The following is a 21,114-nucleotide window of genomic DNA, read 5'->3' as shown; positions in this document are numbered from 1 at the left end:
AGCGAGGAGAAAGTGCCTGGGTGGAGTCTGAAGTCAGCGACTAAGGGCTGTGCCAGAATTGAGAAAGGAATTCTTGTTAATGCCAGCGTATAGTGTAGACAGGATTGAGATCTGGGAGGGAAGGGCTCGTAACCTCCGCAGGGAGTGGGATTTCCCTTGACTGGCTTCATCCTTCAGGATGCCAACACCACCTCCTGGGGAAGGGCCACCCCATCACCTCCTTAAAGGAGGTCCCTGTTAAACCCAATGTGGTAACTGCCCTTTTGGGGCTCAAAACATGCGTCTGAGGACTTTTTCATCTGTTGTGCCTGCCGTGTAATAAAAGCCAGTGTATGGTGGGCTCTCGGTTGCTACCGCTGGACTACACAGATGAGAGAACATTGCTATCGTTAAAGTTCTGTGGGAGAGTGCTGGTATATATATAGGGAAGTAAAGTGTTGCTTGTTGGATTAAGTTGCCTGCAGTTTTTCCCCCATTTTTATAGGAAGCTAGTAAGCTTCATTGGGGTGGAAAGGGCATCTCGGCTTCCATACCAGCCTGTGCAGCCAACTGGGTACCTCAGCTGTCTGCCCTCCACTGGAGTCTCACACTGCTCCCCCTGCTTTGGGTACTGGTGAGAACATCACACTGCACCTGAAAGTTGACTGAGGGGAAAGTTTCACAATTTTTTTGTTTTTTTTTTTTGGTGAGGAAGATTGGCCATGAGCGAACGTCTGTGCCAGTCTGCCTCTACTTTTTATGTGGGACGCTGCCACAGCATGGCTTGATGAGTCGTGTGTAGGTCCGCACCAAGGATCAGAGCCTGCAAACCTCGGGCTGCCAAAGTGGAGTGCACAAACTTAACCACTACACCACTGGGCCGCCTCTGCAAATTTTCTGGATAAAAGAAGGAACTTGAGGCTTGCTGCCTAGTTGCTGCTGTTGTATATTTCTTCCTTGTCCAGTACAGTAGCCATGTGTGGCCCCCAAGCTGGGCTGCACAGATGAGAGAACATTCCATCATCAGGGGAGGTTCTGGGGGACGCACTGATAAACAGGGAATACATACAATAAAGTGCTTCTTAGACGAGGACAGTGGCGGATTGAGCTCAGCTGGGTGCCAGGCTGAGCGCTGTTGGACACACCTTCACAACATCCCTGTGCGGTTGTTGAGTGGCAGGTGTCTTGTCAGCAGGTGAGAGAAGCAGCCTCATGGCAAAGGAACTGCTGCTCACACAGCTTTGCCTCCAAGCTGGAGTTCACTTGGGTTACCTGGGTCTGGCTGGCATTAACCTAAACATCCCAAAGGGGGCAGCAGTATCCCAAGGAAGGCAGCGGGCAACCGCCCTTACCCCTTCTGAGCCCGACTCCGCTGTAGCTGTAAAGAAGACGGCTTACAACAGGCAGGCTCGAGTAGCAAGGGGGCTATTCCTGAGGAGGCGGCGGAGCTGGGGCGGTGAAGCAGAGGTAGGAGTTGCGCAGGCGGGGTGAGTGGAATTCAGGGCGGGGAACCGGGAGGAGGGGCAGCGGCAAGCCCAGTGCCCGTGGTTTTCCCACACGGGCCGGAGACCCCCTTGTTAAGGCTGCTGGCTCCTTCCCAGAGGCGCAGCTGGGACACATCTGGAGAGACGGAGGGGGCTCACCTCTCCTTCCCTGCCCCAGGCCTTTGAGTAGCCTGCCCCCTTCTCCCTCCCTGCCGCCTCCTCAAATACCGGGAATTCCGGCGCTGCTGGGAGCCCAGGCCAGGCTGGGAACTTTCCTTCAGCTGGGAATGTGCAGCTGGGGGTGGCTGGGAATGTGCAGCTGGGGCAGAGGAGGGGAGGGCCAGCCTCAGCGCTGACGCTGGGGAGGCTGCAGTGGAGCAGGCCAGGCCCTGGTGTGTGGCACCGTAACCATTCAGGAAAGAACTGAAGGCGAGCGGCAGCTAACATTGATTGAGCCAGGCCTTGTTCCTCAGCCAGCGATCATCACCTAGGGCCCTTGGAGCCCCAGGCTGCAGGCCTCACACGGGCCAGGAGGTGTTCCCTGTGTGTCCCCATGGCAAGGGCAGTGTCTGGCACAGGAGAGGCACTTGACAAGTAGAGTATGGACTCAGGCCAGGCTCTGTGGATGTGAGTCCCAGCTCTGCCCCTTCCTAGCTGTGTGACTAAGCAAGTCCCTTATCCTCTCTGTGCCTCAGTTTCCTCATCTCTAAAGTGGGGATTCAAAACCATCCTCTTGCCTTTTACGGATGTTGTGAGGACTCCGCGAATGAGCTCATATAAAGTGACGAATGCCCATGGTATGCAGTTAGTATTCAATAAATCTCTGCTTTTTCTGCTGTCGATAGCTGACTGTTAAAACTTTAGATTCCTAGGCAGGAGCCTGGAGGCTCTGATTCCATGGTGGGACGTGGTCCTGGGGGATCTGTGATTTGAACAACGCCCTGGTGAGTCCGAGTCAGAGGCTCTACCACACTGGGAAGTGAGGGTACACTCACAGAATCTTTACCATGATCCTACGAGGCAGGTACTGTTGTCCTTGCTGTCCAGATGAGAAAACCCAGGCGCACAGGGGTTACACACCATGGAACTAGAACAGCCTGGACTTGAACTCAGCCGTGACACTGGTGCCTCAGAATTCCAGGGAAGATCAAATAAGATAATGTGCTAAAGCAGAAGGGATTGTGTCCAATGAAAGAAGCTAGTATTACGAAAGAAACTGCTTAAATTATGCTTCTCACTGGGCATACCACTGCTGGGAGGGGACAGAATGATCCTAATATAAAAGCCAATGTCTACAACCTGAATTTTTTTTTTTTTTTTTGCGCTGAGAAAGATTGTCCCTGAGCTAACATCTGTTGCCAATCCTCCTCTTTTTGCTGAGGAAGATTGTCACTGAGCTAACATCTGTGCCCATGTTCCTCTACTTTTGTATATGGGACGCTGCCACAGCATGGCTTGACAAGTGGTATGTCTGCATCTGTGATCTGAACCCATGAACCCTGTGCCGCCGAAGCAGAGCATGTGAACTTGACCACTATGCCACCTGGCCAGCCCCAAGACCCGAATTTTTTTGGGGGGGAGGTGGGGGCACACTGAGGCACTGTAGAGGTCCCAAACTAGAGAGCAGGTAAAGGGATCTGATGTGGGTGGGTGGGCACAAGAATTAGAACATTCATGAGGGTGGGGAGTGGTTGCCAAGAGAAATCAGGCAGATGTGGGACAGACTGTTCCCAGAATCCCAAACCTGATCTGCTCTGGTGTTAGCATGGAATTGTCTCTGAAGTTTCGCAGGACTGACACCCAGAATTCAATTAAGGAGTGATGGATGGATATTTCAGTGGTTGGCTGGATGGCGGTAGATGGTTAGACGGCTGGCTGGCTTGATGGATGAGATGGTTGAGTGAGTGAGACGTTTGGATGAATGGAAAGATGGAAATATGGAGGGACAGATGGATGAATAGAGAGGGTTGGATGGAGATGTACAGGTGGAATAATGGATGACTGGATTCATGGAGGAATGGATGCTAGATGGGGGGTAGGATAATGGCCGGATGGATGAATAGGATAGAGATGGTTGAATAAAGCAAGGCATGTGGGTAGGATAATGGGTTGGAAGATGGATAAATAGATGGACAGAGAGGGGGAGAGAGATGGAGAGACAGCCGGATGGATCAACATAGAGATGGCTGAGTGGATGAGATGAATGGATGGTGGTGGAACACGTGAACTGGATAAATTGCTAAGGGAATTAATTTCTAGGGGTCTCTTTGGAACAAAGCTTCTTACCCTGGCTTTCCTGGATGGGCATCAGGGGGTTCATAAACTCTCTGAAATCATACAATCAAATTGCAATGGGTCCAGTTTCTAGTAATTCTCAAAGGAGTTTGAGATTCCCCAAATCTTCAGAACCACTGATTCATGCTGTCAGACCTTCCCACAGATCCCACAGAAGATCCCACAGATCTTCTGTGATCCCCCAATGCTTCCAGAATAGGAAAAGATACATAATTTCATAATATTAATTAACAAAATATTAATGACATCCCCTTCCCGATCGCTGGTGAGTTAATCAAGATAAGTAATAAGGACCATTTCCCAGGAGCTGGAAAGCTGCAGCAATCTTTAGACCTGTGTTCAGTGTCTGGACTTCTGGGTGAAGTTCTGAGTGTCTGTAGCATCTGGCTGAAGTCTTTGCTTTTCAAGAAGCCCGACATCCTGGCTCACATGTGGAAAGGGGCATCAGGAGCCCCCTGGGCCCTGCGAAGGGCCACAGATTCCTGTGTGGGGGCCAAGAGGGCAGGGTGGTTCAACCTGACCTGGGCCTTGGCTGGCCGCAGCCGCCCGCCGCCCCCGACATGGATGTTGACCGTGGTAGCATAGCTGAGCCTCCTGGCGGGGGGTGGTGGGGGTTGGGGTTGGGGTGGCGGTGAAGGTGCCCGTGATGTGGGGGCAGAGGAGGACCAGGGACCCCCAGAGGCTAGGGGGGCATCTCCCCCAGGCCCTTGACGCCGAGCCAGGCTCTGGCTGATGTATGAGGCTGCCAGGTACCTTGAGAGGGCAGCTGCGTTGGGGCCCAGCAGCTGACGGGTTGGGGGTGGGGGACTATGGGGTGGGGTCAAGTCTGAAGACTCTGACCTGGTGACATGAGAGACCGAGTGGCCTCCTGGTTTGGACAAAACCCTGGTGGTCTGAACTGGGGTGGGTAACAGGCCCTGAATGTCCCGAGAGCCTCCTTGCTCAGGCACAGGTGTGGCAGCTGGAACGTGAACGTTAGTGAAGCTCTTCTGCTCCAACAGCAGGGTCAACCTTTGCACCTGGAGGTCTGTGAGCCTTTGCTCCTGAAGCGACGATGCAGCAGCTGGACCCTGGGTGTCTGGGAGGCCTCCTTGGTTGGGCAAAGGTGGGAGGGCTTGGATCCGGGTATCCGCGAGGCCTTGTGGCTGGGGCAAAGGTGTGGCAGCTGGAACCTGAATGTCCGGGAGGTCCTGGGGCAAAGACGATGGAGCACCACTGCCTGGGATCTGACGGTCTAGGTGGCCTCCATGTGCAGGCAAAGGTGAGGAACCCGGAACCTGAATGTCTGGACGGTCACGCTGCAAGGGCAGTGGGGTATCGGCTAGGATCTGATGGTCCAGGCTGCTTCCGTGCCCAAGCAAAGGGCTGACAGCTTGGTCGCAGGCAGCGGCCGGGCAGTGAACATCCCCGGAACCTCCTTGCTTAGTTAATGGCGTGCTGGGTGGGCTCTGGCTGTCTAGGTGGCCTTCTTGCTTGGGCACAGGAGTGGTGGCTAAAACCATGACATGAGAACCACTTCCCTGCTCGGGCAAAGCTGGGGCGGTTGGAACTTGGATGTCCACGTGGTGTCCTTGCTCAGGAAAAGGGGCAGTAGAGGGAACCTGTGACTCCACGGGGCCTCTGTGCTCAGGCAAAGGAGTGGTCACTGGAACTGGAATTTCTTGGGGGCCTTCTTGATCAGGCAGAGTTGTAACAGCTGGAACCTGGACGTTTAGGGGGCCTTCCTGCTTGGGTAGAGGTGTGGTGGCTGGACTCTGGATATTCCCAAGGCCTCCTTGCTCAGGCAAAGGGGTAGCAGCTGCAACCTGGATGCCCAGACGGTCTTGCTCAGGCAAATTTGAAACATTTAGACTCTGGCCACCCAGACAGCTTTCCTGCTTAGACAAAGGTGTGGCAGCTTGAACCCGGGCAGCAGGGCCCAAGGAGACAGACTCCTGGGCACAGGTCAGCGGGAAGGCCAGCTCACATACCAGCATGTGTCCAAAGGCAGGCAGAGGCCCTGTATGCAAAGAGAGGAGCACGTCAGGCCTGATGCCCCAGCGCGGGCCACTCTGCCGACCACATACCCAGACCTCACCTGGCTCGGCCTGCTCTTGGGGCAGGCAGGGGGACAGCTGCGGCTGCGCCAGAGCCCGCGGGCGGCGGCGGGGGGCATTGGCCGACGCGCGGGTCTCAGCCCGCTGCATCTGCTGGACCCGCTCGCTGTAAAGCCGGGCCAACTCACGCACGCGGGACGCGGCCCTCTCCGAACTCGGGGCTGCTGCCTTCCCACTGCTGCTGCCTCCACCCAGATCCGAATCTTCTAGGATCAGCAACGGCTCTGGGAAGCCCGGCCGGGCCAGCTGCCCCTGCTCCAGGGCCCGCCAGGCGCTCCGGATTTCTGAGCAAGAGCGAAATTCCAGCTCATCTGGGAATCCCTGATCTTGGGGGATGTCCTGGGGCTGGAAAGCTGGGAATGATACCCCTTCTTCATCCTTCTCTTGACCTGCCCTGCATCCTGAAGAGGGCTCTCCCAGTTTTCCAGAACTGCTCCCAGGGAACAGTTCTCTCCTGGTGGCTAGAGCCTTAGCCGGCTCCCGCAGAGGTCCCTGCAGCCAGGAGTCACAGGGAAGGGTGGGAGCGTCGGGAAGACGCGGAATGTCAGGGACGCTGGGTATGGCTGGAAGGCAGGGCATTTCAAAAACACTGGAGATGTCAGAGAGACTGGGAAGGCGGGGAATTATGGGAATTTCAGAGAGGCCGGGAATTTCAGGGAGGTTGGGAACGTCAGGATTTTGGGGAAGGCAGGGAATGTCGGGAATTTCAGCCGCACTGGAACTTTCGAGCCCTTCTAGGACGTGGAGCGGGGAAGGTCCCCGTTCGCCCATCTCCAGCTCTTCCTCCTCCTCCTCTTCTGAAGAGTCCCGGCTGGGCAGGGCTTGGAATGTGAGGCTTTCGCTGTCGCTCGGCACCTGGGAGTCTCCGGGGAACTCGGGAATGTCGTGGGGGGATGGCTGTAGTGGGCACCAGGGAAGAGGCCAGAGGTCTCAGGGTGGGTTGGCCCCCTGACCCCCAGTCTGTGCCTGCCCAAGCCGAGAGCCCCGAGGACACGGTGATGGATGCCCGGCTCACCCCCGGATCCCGGAGGCCTCTTTGGTTCAGCAATTCCAGGATTTCTTCAGTGATTGAGGTCCCAGATGGGTCCAATGTGGGGGGTCCAGTGTCCTCCAGGTCCTCAGGGGGTCCAGAAGCTGGAACTGGTGGCTGAGGCTCTAAGGGCGGGTAGAGCTCCCCCTCACTGCCAGCATGCTGTGAGGAAGGAAAGGATGGAGGGCAAGAGCCGAGTGCCCCCAGCCCCCTCTTCTCCCAGATGCAGGAGTCTGCACCCCAGCCCCTTCCTCCCTCAGATGGAGGAATCCAACCTCCAGCCCGTTCTCATTCAGACCCAGGATGCTGGAACTCAAGCTTCCTCCTCTATCAGCCCCAGGAGCCTGGGTCCCCAGCCCCTGTCCCAGGATATTTCTTACCTTGAGTCTCGGCTTAGCTGGGGATGCAGAGATGAGGAAGAGACAGGAGTGAGATGTAGGAACAAGTGTTACTCCTTCTAACTGATGAGCTGCCCCATCGCCCCTCCCTGAGGAACACTGGGCACCCACGGGGAGAGACAGACAGACAGACAGGGATGGACCAAGCTGGGCTGGGGCAGTCACTTACCATTCTGTTGAAACATGACATAAGGGTCCTTCACTGGCTCTGGGGGGAGGACAGTGATGTCAGAGGCCCAGCTCCCACTCCCACCCCTCGTTCACTTTGAAGTGCTGGGTGCTCACCAGACTGTCTGCGGCCACGGCGGGTGGGGGGGGGTCCTGGAGACGGAGCTGTGGGAGAGGCAGATCAGACCCTGTTATGCGCCCAGCTCCAGGCTCCTGGGGGAGCAGGGAGCCGGGAGAATAATCCCTGAGTCCTGGGGGAGAAGTGGAGGGGTGGGGCTCATGGTTCCATCTCCTTTACCTGTGTTCCTTCGTCCAGGAGTGAAATTTCTAGCATCGCGAGGTCGGGGAGATCCAAGTGGGGGTGTCAGGGGCTCTGGGACAGGTTTACTTTTAGGAGCACCTGTGGGGAGAGATGTGGGGGCTAATAATCTACTTTTTCTTGAAAGTAATTCCTCTTACTTCCACATCCTCCCAACCCAAGGCCCCAACTCACAGTGCAGGCTGTTTTCAAGGAGAACTTGTTTTGCCTGAAAGAGACAATGATGAGGGTTGAGGAGGCTGATCTCTGAGCACCCCAGTCAGAGTCCCATTGACAGCTGCTGCTATGTGGCAGGCACGTGACATGACTGATGACAGTTAATTCTCACCACAACCCTGTGAGGTCGGTGGTATTACTCCTCCAGGTGAGGAAACTGAGGCCAGAGAGGTTAAGTTACTTGCCCAAAGTCACAAAGCAGGGATGTGGAGGAGCCGGGATTCAAACCCAGGCAGCCTAACTCTGCAATTTAACTCTCACGTCCTAAGCGAGTCCCCCTGCACTCAGGGTCTTCAGTACTAAGGGGGGTCTCTCCAGCACTCTGAGGGCGCCCGGCCGTACCTTGGCCGGGATGGAGGCAGGGTGGTTCTCAAAGAAGAGGCGCTGGAGACAGTGGATCCACAACCTCTTCTCTTCTTGGTTCTTGGCCTGGGGTTGGGGGGAGGGGTGGAGTTGGGAGCCAGGGGTGAGGTCTAGGGGCTGGGGGGACCCTGGCCGCCCTGCCCCACCCTGTGCTCACCTGGAGCAGGTGCCTGTGTTTGGGAATGGTCAGGTCGGACACCTTGAACCCCAGAGGGTCCCGAGGACTCTCGCTCACGCTCAGGTTGCAGCACTGGGTGAGGGGGCAGAGGGGCGGCACGCTCAGAGCCCTCAGACTCAGCCACGTGTCCCGTGTGTGTGTCTGGGTCCCCCCGCCAGACAGATGTGCCCCATCAGGCTGTATGGTGGGTCCCCTTTCCCCCTGTGGACTCGCGCCACCAGGCTGGGCTCTGCTCTCCCTCGCCAGCCCCTCCTCACCTTCATCTGGATCAAGAAGATGTGCTCCCCCCATGAAGATGCTTGCCCTCCAGGCCCTCACCTCTGCATCCTGCTGGCCTCACCCCTCCTCATTAAACCTTGCTCCCATCCTCAGACTCAAGAAGACGTGGCCATCTTAAGCGGGGTTGCCCCTCCTTGCACACCCAGCACCCAGCCACCCCTGTGGGTGCACAGGTACAGGCATATAGAATATACCTCACAGGTAACACTCTGGCCGTGCCCCCATCCCCGGACTCACGAAGATGTGGCCCTTGTAGGTGTACTCCGGCCCCCGGCGCTTGGCCACGAGCAGCATCCGCGAGAAGAGAAAGAGCAGCCGCTCGCCCCCTCGGAGTCGGGGGCCGCCTCCTCCGCCCCCTCGGAATGCGCCCTCCAGCACCAGCTCCCCGAAAGCACTGAGCTCCGGGCCGGTCCAGCCGCCCAGCCGCCGCTGCACTTCCTGCGGGGACCCCACCGGTGGGCGGCACACACACGCCAGGACGCAGGTTAGCCGACGGGCCGTGCTGCCCGAGCCCACCCTCCGAGGCCGCCTCTGAAGCGCCGACCACCCTCCCCGGAGGCCCGCGTGCCGCCCTGGGGTCACCTGGAGGCGCGCGGCGTGCTCCTGCTTGCGCTTCATGTCGTTGATGTACCAGGCGACCGCTGTCATGGACACGATAGCCTCCTCCACCGTCTCGCGGCCCCCGGCGCCCGGCCCCTCCGCCCAGTGCTTCCCTAGCTCCTGCCGGGCAGCCAGGAGGGGACGAGGAACAGAAGGAGAAAGGATGAAGATGGGAAGAGACAGGGAAATACATAAAGGCAGAGGCAGAGATGGAGACCCGAGGTAGAGAGACACAGGCAGAGACAGAAAGTGGAATCAGTGGGTGCCTGTCCCCACTGCCAGCAAGATCCCACCCCGAGTGCTGGCCCAGCCTCTAGGGCCTGGACGCCTCTCCAGGCCTTGCCCAGCTTGTCCTGGATCCACCCTCCAGGCGGTCCATGGACAGGAGGACCCCGCCGCTCCCCAAGCAGCCCCAGGGCCACCGCGGACCTGCAGGAGCAGGTGGTACTTGAGGATGCGCTGAACGGGCTTCAGCAGGAAACTCTGCAGGGGCAGCGAGTGCTGCAGCTGGGCCTGGCGCTCCTGCAGCCACAGGGCTGCCGGTGGAGACAGCGACAGCTCCCGGAGCAGGGCCAGGGAGCTGTGGGCACAGCACAGGTCAGGGGGCTGGCAGCGCCGGTGGGAGGGCTGGGAGGGGCCGGGGCTCAGAGACGGGGGCTGGCAGGGGTCAGGGTGGGTTACGGAGAGGTCAGTTACTGTCGCGGTCTGGCAGGGGTGGAGCTGGACGGGTGGGGAGGAGGGAGGTTGGCTGGCACATCAGTGGTGGGCACGGCCCGGGGGCCGGCAGGGGCTCCTCGCCCCTCACCTCGGGTAGTTCATGCAGTACAACGTGTAGATGTCAAAATCCTCGCTCTGCGGGCGACACGGGAGTCAGGGAGACCTCCAGTCCTCCAGCCCCGCCCAGGCCTGCTCCCGGCTTACACAGGCCCCAGCCCAGACTGAGAGCCCCCACCCTCGACTCACCCTCTGCACGAAGCACTCAGCTATGCCCCCTGCACTGCTGCTGCCCTCCAGGTCCTCCAGGAGCTCGCTACGGGGGAGACAGGAAGGGTGAGGGCCACCCTGTCCCACAGCCCGTCCCCCCATGGCAGGACTCCAAGAGGCTGGGGGCTTGGTGGCTGCCAGGACCTCTCAAGGGGACGTCACGTCCAGAGGAAGGGTCCTCTGATCGCTACATGGGAGACTGCAACCTGATCAGACTTTCTCCTTGGACAGCGTCTCGCTCCTCAGCCTGAAATCTTCTCACAGCTGCTCTGAGCCTGGGGGTCTCATGTCACGACCCAGAGAGAGGGCTGTCATGATCCTCAGGGCTGTGACCCCGAGATCTTGTGACGACTCTCAGATCTCCTGCAGCAATCTTAAGATCTCGTCAAGACACTCAGAGGTGTCATGATCCCTGGACTGGAGCATGCTCCTCACCGGTGGCCAAGCATCCTGTTTGTCTGGGGCCGTCATGATCTTCAGGCCCCACAAGAGCCATCGTGACCCCAGGCCTGACACAGCGCTGAGACCCATCCCAGTGCCTGGATCCGTCCCAATACCTGGACCTGAGCCAGGTCCTCAGGTGCCTGTCCACCTGGCTCCTCCACAACTCGGGGTCCTGGCTCCCCATCAAGATCCCTGCCCACTGTCCCCAGACTCCACGTACCAGCCTAGACAAGTCACTATGGGGCTCCAAGGTTGGGTTAGGACATAGCCTGCCTCCCAGAACCCCACCGGCCAGCACCCCAGCCTATCCTACCCGCTCCTGACCTGCTGAACTCGTAGATGTCCTCGATGTTGGCAAACAGCGTGCCCACCTGCTCCGAGCTCAGCCCCAGGACCCCGCCATCCAGCAGAGGGCCCAGGTAGTCCTGTGGGGATGACTGGGTTACAGAGCGGAGGGGCTGGCCTGGGTCCCCACCGTGCTTGGGTGCCCGCCAGCCTCACCTCGACGATGCTGCGGAGGTCCCGGACGTAGGCCCGCTCCGTCTCCACGATCTCACGGGCCACACGCTCCAGCCTCGAGGGTTTTGCTGAACTCGGGGTCCCCACGGGTGACAGATGCAGACTGATAGGGGGCCCTGGAAGGGGCTCCGGCCTGGAGGCTGAACAGGCTGGGGCAGGCCCCGGGGCCGGGTCCCCCTCGGAGCCCACTGTGCTCAGGGATGTAGAGCTCCCAGAACCTCGGGGGGAGGCCATGGCAGGGGTCACGGGAGCTCCTGGGGGGACAGAGCAGGAGGTCAGGTATCTCCCCAACTGAGTGCTCTCAGCCCCACATTCACCTACACCCGGTCAACATCTTTCCCAGGGGCCCCCTTCTCCTCTCCCCAGTGCGCTGTATCGGTCCAGTCCTGTCCTCTCCTATCAGGGTCCTCTCTAGGCTTTGGTCCTCTACTCCTAATCCACCTCTGTGTGTCAGCCTGGGAGATCTTTATTAACTTGCCCCTCTGACCCTGCCACTCCCAAGAGTTTAACCCCTTTGTGCCCTCAAGATGAAGTCCAAACTCAGATCCACAGTGCCCTGTGCAAGGTGACCATTAGAGACCTTTCCAGTCTGTTCTTTTCCCACAGCCACACCACTTCTTACACTCCATTCACACTCAGCTTCTTTCAGTTACTTTAATAAGCATCCTCCTCTGACCTCTGAGCCTTTGCACATACTGTTCCCTCAGCGTGGAATACTTTTCCTTGCCTTTCCCAACTCATTCCTCCTAATCTTTGAATTCTCACTTTAAATGCGCCCTCCTCCAGGAGGCCTCCCCTGACCTCCCAGACTGGGCTCCCACAGCCCCCTGGGCTTCATCCCAGCCCTGACCACACTACCCTGGGCTTTCTCTTCTGGACTGTCACCATCTGTGCATGGGTCCGTCTCCCCCACCAGACCTGGAGTTCTGGCAGGCAGGGCTGGGGCTGTCTTGGTCACCCTGTGTTGCTGGCATTGCCCAGCCCTGGGCCAGCCACAGAGGACTGCAGTGTCTTGAATGAAAGACTGAATGCCCAGCAAGCTCCGCTCCCCCCCTTGCACACTCACCTGTCCGAGTGTCACACACAGTTGCACAGTCACACACTTCACCTCTGCGGCCACCGCCAAGGCTAGGGCTGTGTTTGGCCAGGCTCAGTCCACGGGCTCCCTCGGGCATGGCTGAGCGGCTCAGCGGCGTCTGCAGAGAGACCCCCCTCTTGGGTATCAGGCCCCCATAGGCCTCCCTGCCGCCCACACTCCCAGATGGGGCGCTGAGGATTAGGAGTGTGGTCTAAACCCGGGGAGGGGCCCCGAGGAGTAACCAATTAGGAAGACAGAGGCAAAGTGACAGAAAGAGAGGATCAAGCCGAGATAACACAGAAAAAGATGGAGAGGTTGAGACAAAGAAGAGCCAAGAGAGCAAGAGTCGCGAAGCTGAGTCTGGTCTGTCTGGGGCCGGAGGCTCAGGGATCCTGGGAACGTTCGGGCTCTGGCTGGAGCCGAAGGCGAGGGGCAGGGCTGGGAAAAGCCGTGGGCGGGAGGCCGCGGGGTCCCAGGGGAGGGCGGAGGAGGCTGGGGGACCGGATGCCAGGGTCCTGCAGACGGCTCCCTCCCCCGCCGAGGGCTGCGACTTGGGGCACTGGCCCTGCGCCCTCGACTTCCCTTCGGCCAGTCCCTCCGCGATCCGCTCACCGCCCCCACCGCCCCCACGGCCGCAGCCCGGGTCCCCAGCGCCTCCCCACACCCCGCCGGCCCCCAACTCCCGCCGGCGCCTCCGCTCGCCCCCCGCCGGCACGCCCCCTCATTGTTCAGCGGCAGCGGCGCCGCCCCCTCCCCCAGCCCGTCGGGGCCCCTCGCCTCCCCCCTCACCTCCCGGGGAGTCTCCAGCCCCGAACCGAGGCCACCCGGTTCCTATTCGACTCTAGCACGGTCTCCGGGGAGGCGCCGAGCCGGGACCCCTGGGTCTCTGCAAGTCAGGGGCGTGAACTTCGGGCTCTCAGGCTCCGGGAGTCAGAATCCGGGGTCTCCCAGAGAATGGGGTGCAGCGGTCCGAATTTCTTGGTTCTCTAAATGGGGGATGCTGCGAGCCTCGACTCTTGAGTCTCAGATGGGGGTGCCGGGGACCCAAATTCCTGAGTCTTCTAGATGGGGCCGTGGGGGGCCCGGATTCCTGAGTTCCCCTAACTCTAGGAGCAAGGATTAAATCACCTCCAGACGGGAGCGCCGGGGAGTCCCAAATTCCTGGGTCCCCTTGAAGTAGTGGGCGCTTCAGCCCAGAACAGACTGGCTCGGAGTCCGTATCCTAAGTTCCTCCAACCCCCGGGAGTCCTGGGCTCGGATTTCTGGGAACCCTGGAGGGAATGTCCGGTCTGGGATCATAAGTTCTTCAGACTAGGGGCCAGGAAGCTCGGCCTCCAGGGTCGCGCACGGCTGATGTCCTGGACTCCCGGCTCCTCCAGGAGGGGGCGCTGGGCACCTGGATGTTTGGGGTCCTCCAGCCTGGCCGCGGGGGCCTGGGCTTCAGGGTCTCTCAGGACGCGGTGCAAAGATTCGGGATGCCGGAGTCCGCGACTCTGGACCCCTCAGGCTCCGGGATGGGTAGCACGGTGCTCCGGCGGCGGCGGTGGCGCCACATGGGGTGGCGGGAGAGTCCGGTCCCAGCTGTGGGGCGGGGGGCGGTCGCCTGGGGCTTCCCCTCCCCCCAGCCGCCCATGCTCATATCCTGTTCCCGCCCGCGGGGGGAGGGGCCGCCTTCCGGCCCCCGGCCAGCGAAGGGTTAAGACCCTCCCCCCTCACCCCGGATTATGAATATTCATAAGAAGGCGAGTCCCAGACAGGCCACACCCCCACATTCCACACGCCTCGCCGACTTTTCCCTTTTACAGCAAGGGCTTTGGAGGCGTGAGAATCCGGAACTGGTAACGCGCTTTCTCCTATTGGCCAACCAAAAGGTTCCTATTTGCATATGCAGTACAAGGCGGGAGCTGTCCGACGAGATCGCGTGGCCGAGAATGACTGAAGGACCCGGCGGCGCAAGGGTGCGGCCGGAGCTCCAGTGGCGCAATCGGTTAGCGCGCGGTACTTATATGACAGTGCGAGCGGAGCAATGCCGAGGTTGTGAGTTCGATCCTCACCTGGAGCACTTTAGTTTTTTCTTATCAGCTTTTATAAATTTATGCATCTTATAAATCAACCCAAACATACATCACTTAGAGAAATGAACATTCCGATCTCGGGAATTTTCGAGCTGTCAAGGCTCCCGGGACTCTGGCGACGGTCGGTTAGAGAGCGAGTGTTCTGTTATGGGGAGGTGCCGTTTTTATTCTGGCCGCCAGAGGGTGGTATCGCCTCTCAGATGCCTGGGCATTCAATTGGGTCTACAAATCTCAGTTGAAGACTTCTGTAGATGTGTCAGGTTGTGGATCCTCCGCAAACGGTATGGCACTGCCTCTTTCTCTGTCTTGGATTTTTCTTCCAGTTTCATTGAGATATAATTGCCATAGAACATTGTATTAATCCAAGGTGTACAACATAATGATTTGATACATGTATAAATTGTGAAATGATTATCACAATAAGTTTAGTTAATATCAACATCAATCACCTCACATAGTTACTAATTTCTTTTTTTTTTTCTTGTGTCTTGGAATTTTAACTTTCTCTTTCCGTTTCTGAATCAATTTGTTTACTGAACATCCACTATGTGACTGGTGGATGATACAGCAGTGAACAAGACAAATTCTCTGCCCCTGATGACGTGACATCCTAGTGAGGGGAGGCAGACTGCTATAAACGTAAGAACTAACTACATTTTATATGTTAGGTGGTGATAAACGTCATGGAAAAAATATAGCACCGTGGAGAGGATGGGAGAGTGGGAGGTGGGGTGTGGGTTGCAATAAGAGTAGTCAGGGACCATCTCACTCAGGACACATTGGAGAGACCTGAAGGAGGGGAGTGAGCTATGGGGCTACCTGGGGGAGCATTCCAGGCAGAGGAAACAGCCAGTGCAAAAGCCTTGTGGCTGAAGCATGTCAGATGTATTGGTGAAGTGGATAGGAAGCCAGTGTGACGAGGGCAAGAGTGACCAAAGATTAGAGCCAGTCCCTGTAGGCTGTGAGGACTTAGGACTTTGGCTGTTATGTGGTCTGACTCAGGTGTCATGACAGGTTCCCTCTGGTTGTCTGGTGAGGGAGTGGGGAGAGACTGAGGGCAGGGACCTGAGCTGGGAGCCCAGGGAGGGGCTGCCATGATGGTTCGGGTGGGACATGATGCTGGATAGGACCAGGGTGGCAGCCAGAAGAGACAGGAGGGTGGATTGTAGATCCTTTTAGAAGGTGAATCAGACAGGACTGCTGTTGGACTGGGAGGTGGGTTTGAGAGAGTGGAGACAAGGGGACTCCCAGGTGTTTGCGCCGGAAGCTGGTGGCAGGTGCCATATTCTCAAACGAGGGGTTTTTGTTTTTGCCAAGGCAAGAACCAGAGATGTCTGTTTCTTCTTCTTTCAGCGTTTGTCAATGTCTGCATGGCTTGCTTCTGCTCCCTGCCTCCCATGTCTTTGGGTCTCTGCGTTTCTCTCTTTCTCAACCCTCTGGTACATATGGGGACCTGAGCCCTTTCCCCCAAGGGGGACAGTTTCCTGGAAGAAGAGATCAAAGATCAGCGCGTGCCAGGGGGCAAGGGGAGAGGGCTAAGGACGAGGGAGAGGGCAAGGACGCAAGAGGAGGGGAGGAGAAGGGGCTGGAGGGGAAAAGGGAATGGGTCGGGGGAGGGGGCAGAGGGGTGGGGAGGGAGGCGGAACTGAGGGGACAGAGAGCCGGGAAAGGGTGGAGAGGGAAGGAAGAGGGGACAAGGGAAACTGGAAGGAAAGAGGGGGTAAGGGACAGGCGGATGGGGGGCTGGAAGGGAAGGGTATTAAAAAAGGGAAGGGGAGAGGCGTGCCGGGGGAGGGGAGGAGCTGAGAGGGGGAGGGGGAGGAGAGGAGGAACTGAGAAGCAGCAGGAGGAGGGGTGAGGCCGGGGGAGAGAGGAGGGGGAAGTGGGAGGGGGAGGGGAGGAAAAAGCGGGGGGAGAAGAGGGGTCGAGGGGGAGGCGGCGGGGGGCGGGGCCGGGCACTGACGCGGGGCGGCTTCCGGGCCCGGGGTGCTGCCCGCCGCCTCTTGCCTTGTATGGTCCGAGGACGCGGCTCCCCGGGCCGCGCCCCGCCCGCCGCGACCCACGCACCCCGGCCCCGCGAGCCCGCGCGTCGCGAGTCCCGGGAGGCGAAAGTTCTGGAACTCCGAGGGCCGGGGGCCCGGGAAGCAGGCGGCCACGACTTTGCGAGTCCTACACCGTCTCCGACCCCAGGGGGCAGAATTCCAAGTCGCCCAGAGTAACCCCGATTCCGAAACGTCGCGATTCTAGAATGCTGAGGCTGTAACGCCGCCGCCCCCAGCATTCCGGGAGTCCGAGCCCCCCACTCGCGGGTCCGGGAACCCGGCCGCCCCCCCGTCCCCCCCGCGGCCCGGCCGCCCGCCCGCGCTGGGCCCGCGCCCCGGCACATTCCGTCCTCCCGCCGCCCCGCCTGCCGCCCGCGGCCCCGTGGGGACGGAAACATCCCGTCCCCGCCCGCCCGGGTCACAGAGTCCGGCAGGGGACCGCCCGCGCCCCCCCACGCCCCGGGAACTGGCTCTCCGGGTTCCTGCCGGGTGACCTCACCTGGCCCCGTCCTCCCAGGTGAACGGCCGGCCCGGTGACGTCACTTCCTGCCAGGTGAGCGCCGCGAGCGGCTCAGCTCCAGGCGGCTTCGGAGGAACTCGGGGTTGACTCTCCCCTGCTTCTAGAAACTTCACACCGCCCTCCCCCCTCCTCACTGCCTCTGGCCCGCAGAAAAGCCAGGATTCCCGTGTGCACACAGATTCCTTTTATTTAAAAATTCCAAAAAACACAAAAATAAAATTTGGCAATATATTACTTAATATATTATTATAGTATACTTATAACAATAATTATTCAATCGTTTCCAATATTACAAAAAGGAGGAAGAAAAATACAAGGGAAGCAGACGACCCAATATATATAAATACTATAAAATCTATTAGAATAAATAAAGTCGTCATAAATAAGGGGCCCAACGGCTGGGGGGTTGGCAACGGCTTTGGCTACTTGCTTTTGGAGGGAAATTTGAGCACCAGGATTCCCCCTCGGGGGAGGCTCCATTCACCACCAAACACTGGAACCTCAGGGTCAAGGAAAAATCGGGAGGGGGCGGTGGGGGCTATTATTCACAGCATTGGGCAGGGGAGGGGGGGGAGAGCTCACTACCTCCCTCTAATTTGCTACATTTTGTTTTTAAAGGATCCGGGAAACACTCGTTCCCCCAACACCATGAACACCGAGCTTGCACACTGGGGACCTGCCCCAGCGTGGGGTCAGGGGAGTGGGTTAATGCACTTTGGAAATGGGGGGGCTACTTGATGAAGAGTCCCCAGTTCCCCACAGCCCCAGGGCCCCTGTGGAGCCCACAGCACAAGAGAAATGGCCCCCCTTAAGAATCCAGCTGATGCGTACTGGGCAGGCACTTGTCACTCAGAAACAGAGATGCGATTGAAGATGGGCAGTCGCCGGGGAGCTGCAGGTGGCTGGGGTGGCCCAAACACCCCGGCCTCGAAGACGGGTGAGTCGGATCCCCCCAGGCTGCTGCCGCTGCTGGCATATTCGTCGGGATCAGATCCCAGGGAGTGTGCAGAGGGGCTCCGAGCCAGGCCACCCAAGGGTCCCCAGACGCTGCTGGGGGTGGCCCTTCGGCAGGAGGGGCAACAGGCCGGGGTGGGGTCCCTTCGGGCCACAGGGGTCCCAGGGGCAGCGGAGAAGGCAGAGGGTGACAGTGGAAGGTCCCCAGCTGGTGGTGGTGGGGAGCTGGAAGGCGAGAAGGAGCATGAGGACAGGGAGGGACCCACCAGGCCTGCTGGGGGTGGCGAGGGTCGGCGGCCTGAGGGCAGGCCTGAAAAGCTGATGCTCTGGCGCAGCACATGGGGTTGGCCCGGGGCGGCCAGGTCCTCGCTGGGGTTGTGGATGAAGTGGCAGCGCGAGCCGTAGGGGCAGCGGCCCTGGAGGTAGAACTTGTGGCAGAGTTCCGTCTTGTATTTGGGGTGGCGACTGGCCTGGCGCAGCTCGCCCAGGCCATGGGCAAACTGGCACTTGGCCCCGTAGCGGCAGCGCCCGCTCTCTGAGAAGGTCCGACACAGCTCAGTCTTGTAGCGGGATGAGGTGGTGGGGGTCGCAGTAGGCGAGGTGGGCGAGGGCGACAGCTCGGGGCCTGGGCGGGGAGCCAGGGGTGCGAAGCCCGGGGGTGGGGGCACCCAGCCACAGCTGCGACCCTCCACCAGGCTGGTGGAGCGGCCAGGCAGGCGGGCGGCGACCCCGGCAGAGCCGGAGTCGGACGAGCTGAGACTCCAGAGTCCCGAAGAGGCCCATGCCGGGCTGGGCTCCGTCTCTCCGTGGTCGGATGGCAGGTCAGGGCCCAGCGACAGGAGGCTCTGCGGGAACAGGGATCGGTTAAGACACCGAAAAAGCAGGGTGACGCCCCGCCCCAACTGCCAGGCACTTAGGAGCTTGCCAGTCCGGTTTGTGGGTTCCCGGCCTGAGCCCCACCCGCCCGCAGAAACCCAGGGGTTCCGGATCGCGGAGAGCCCTGTTTATTCGCGACTGCAGCCTACCCCGAGGGACCCGGGAAGCCCAGCTCCCCCGGCTGGATCAAGAGAGGACCCCAAAGTCAGGGCACACCACTGTCCTCCAAGTTTGAGCCTCTGGGCCTCTCGGGATCTGACCCCGTGCAACAGGGTTTCCAATTTCGCAACAGGAGGAGAGCAGAGTTACCCCAAGAGTCCGGGTCTCTTCGGTTTTAGAGGTCCCAGAGTCATCCTCTGGGTCCGGGAGCGGAGAGCCAGAGGTCGGCTTCCCCTCACCCCGAGACTCCAGCCCCAGAAACGCCTCCGCGCAAAACCGCGCCCTCAGCAACTACTAGGGGTAAGCCAGGTGTGGGGCCATTTCCGCCCCCAGACAGCCCGAGTCTGAGAACAGTCCTCCAGCCTCCCAGCTCCAAGGGGCAGCCCCCCATGTTTGGGCCGAGACCCGAAAGTCGCGGGCTCCATTTTCACCTCCAGAGAAGCATACTGGTCCGAGAAGGGAGGCAGGGACCCCGGGCCGGAGTTCGCGGCGCTAGGGAGCCCTAGTTTGAGAGGGGAGTCAGGCATGCGGTCCCCGGGGGGCTGGTCGGAAGGGGCTCACCTCGTAGATGGCGGTGAGATCCATGGCGGCGCGAATGGCCGATCGGCTGAGTGGTCCACCGAAAGTGGGAGCGCTGAAGCCAGGCTGCGGCGGGCTGGAGGGGCCGCGGTTTTTATAGACGCCGGGGGGCGTGGCCTGGGCCTGGAGGCGGGGCCAGGAGGGGCGCTTCCCGGACGCGCGCCCCCGGCACTGCCCGCCCGGCCCTGGACTGGTCCCCTTCCGCCTGGCCCCTGGCGGGGACGCGCCTGAGCCGGGCCCGCGGGCGGTCGCGACCCCGTGGAGAGTGCGTGGGGTGGGGGGTGTCGGCCCAGTTTTCCAGGCTGGAGACTGAGGCGCGGAGAAGGGAACTGGGACGGAGGCGGGGGCAGGGCTCCCGGGGGGATTGACAAGGGCAGAGGCCGAGAGGGCGTGCGCGTGAGACAGACGGACGGGGGCGGGGAGAGGCGCAGAAGGAAAGAGACAGAAATGGGGAGACGCGAAGAGAGACACACACACACACAGAGACACACAGAGGAAGGGAGAGACACACACCAGGAGACATACACAGAGGAAGAGACAGGGTAAGGAAAGGAAGAGAGGTGGAGAGATAGAGACGGAAAAGACGTGAGAGAGACAGTCCCAGAGAGACAAATGCAGAGCAAGAACTGGGGGGCCGGCGGGTGTCACATAAAGAAACAGAGAAAAGGAGGGAGAAAGGCAGGGAAAAACAAACCCCCACAGACGGAAATCCGCACGAGCAAGATGGAGAGAGGAGACCAACAGGCCTGGTGGGGATTTCTCCTCGGTGACCTGCCTGCCCTGCCTGGTCTCGCTCCCTAACAGCCCACATCTGGACACCTGGACCGCCCTCCCCGCCCCCACTGGCGGTGGGTGGGTGAGTGGGGTGCCAGATACCTGGCGTGGCTGGAAAGGGACCCCCTCTCCCAATCCCAGGGCTGCTGTAGCCTCTCACCCTCAAGCAGATAATGACACCTCTGATGCTTCCTCTGAGCCGGGCCCTGTTGTAGGAAAGCGCTTTACATACATTAACTCACGGAGGTATTATGATGCCCATTTTACATCCGAGGAAACCCAGGCATAGATGCCAAGTTACTCTCCAGTTCATAAATGGCAGCAGCCTCATACCAGGCCCTTAAATGATGTTAAGAGCTTGCCCTCTGACAAAACTCAGGATTGGAAAGGGGGAGATCTTTTATTATGGTGGAGGGTTGCCTTGAAGGAAGGCTGTTTTGAGGCAGAAGAAATGGGTTATCCCCAACTGACTGCCGGATGGGTCTCGTCTAAAGGTGTGTGCCTTGAGAGAACTCTAAATCTGCCGGATCACTCCCCACATTGGCAAGTCTTTTATTGTCAAGGGGTTGCCCTGAGTGAAACTGTTAAGATCTGGGAAGAAAACTTGTTTTTTAAGGGGGTTTTGGTGAGCTGGCTGCCCTGAGTGGAAATATGGGGGTAGAAATCATTGCCACGGAGTGCAGTTATGATGGTGGAAAGTTCATG

The 21,114-nt window shown here is 59.4% G+C and overlaps 2 protein-coding genes and 1 non-coding gene across 3 annotated transcripts; 1 reads left to right on the top strand and 2 right to left on the bottom strand.

The window, feature by feature from the left end:
* Positions 1-3,968: 3,968 nt before the first annotated feature.
* Positions 3,969-14,091, bottom strand: PLEKHG2 (pleckstrin homology and RhoGEF domain containing G2). Its single transcript, XM_058529293.1, has 19 exons — positions 13,220-14,091; positions 12,419-12,548; positions 11,335-11,606; positions 11,158-11,258; positions 10,369-10,435; positions 10,211-10,257; positions 9,835-9,985; positions 9,388-9,525; positions 9,043-9,243; positions 8,506-8,598; positions 8,328-8,414; positions 7,944-7,977; positions 7,749-7,850; positions 7,568-7,615; positions 7,452-7,490; positions 7,265-7,281; positions 6,870-7,046; positions 5,836-6,751; positions 3,969-5,757 (listed from the first exon to the last, which is right to left on the bottom strand). Exons 2-19 carry the CDS (start codon positions 12,525-12,527, stop codon positions 4,184-4,186), a joined length of 4,173 nt encoding a protein of 1,390 aa, XP_058385276.1. The 5' UTR covers positions 12,528-12,548; positions 13,220-14,091; the 3' UTR covers positions 3,969-4,183.
* A 308-nt stretch (positions 14,092-14,399) lies between these two features.
* On the top strand, positions 14,400-14,492 carry TRNAI-UAU (transfer RNA isoleucine (anticodon UAU)). Its single transcript is given in 2 exon segments — positions 14,400-14,437; positions 14,457-14,492. It is a non-coding gene; the product is annotated as a tRNA-Ile (tRNA).
* Positions 14,493-17,583: 3,091 nt separating this feature from the next.
* On the bottom strand, positions 17,584-19,721 carry ZFP36 (ZFP36 ring finger protein). The gene is made up of 2 exons (XM_058529305.1): positions 19,618-19,721; positions 17,584-18,866 (listed from the first exon to the last, which is right to left on the bottom strand). Exons 1-2 carry the CDS (start codon positions 19,639-19,641, stop codon positions 17,913-17,915), a joined length of 978 nt encoding a protein of 325 aa, XP_058385288.1. The 5' UTR covers positions 19,642-19,721; the 3' UTR covers positions 17,584-17,912.
* Between the last annotated feature and the right edge of the window lie 1,393 nt (positions 19,722-21,114).

The sequence above is a fragment of the Diceros bicornis genome, chromosome 34 (genome assembly GCF_020826845.1).
Source record: "Diceros bicornis minor isolate mBicDic1 chromosome 34, mDicBic1.mat.cur, whole genome shotgun sequence".
In the NCBI taxonomy this organism is placed as follows: domain Eukaryota; kingdom Metazoa; phylum Chordata; class Mammalia; order Perissodactyla; family Rhinocerotidae; genus Diceros; species Diceros bicornis.
This window is presented reverse-complemented; position numbering and strand designations above follow the sequence as displayed.

What these genes read in the sequence shown, in the direction of transcription:
- ZFP36 (XM_058529305.1), bottom strand. Translation starts at nt 19,641, where the DNA reads ATGGATCTCACCGCCATCTACGAG. An exon ending in ATCTCACCGCCATCTACGAG is followed by an intron (nt 18,867 to 19,617) that starts GTGAGCCCCTTC and finishes CTGTTCCCGCAG; the next exon opens with AGCCTCCTGTCGCTGGGCCC.
- PLEKHG2 (XM_058529293.1), bottom strand. Translation starts at nt 12,527, where the DNA reads ATGCCCGAGGGAGCCCGTGGACTGAGCCTGGCCAAACACAGCCCTAGC. An exon ending in TGTGTGTGACACTCGGACAG is followed by an intron (nt 11,607 to 12,418) that starts GTGAGTGTGCAA and finishes CTGTCCCCCCAG; the next exon opens with GAGCTCCCGTGACCCCTGCC. An exon ending in TACTGCATGAACTACCCGAG is followed by an intron (nt 9,986 to 10,210) that starts GTGAGGGGCGAG and finishes CTGTGCCCACAG; the next exon opens with CTCCCTGGCCCTGCTCCGGG.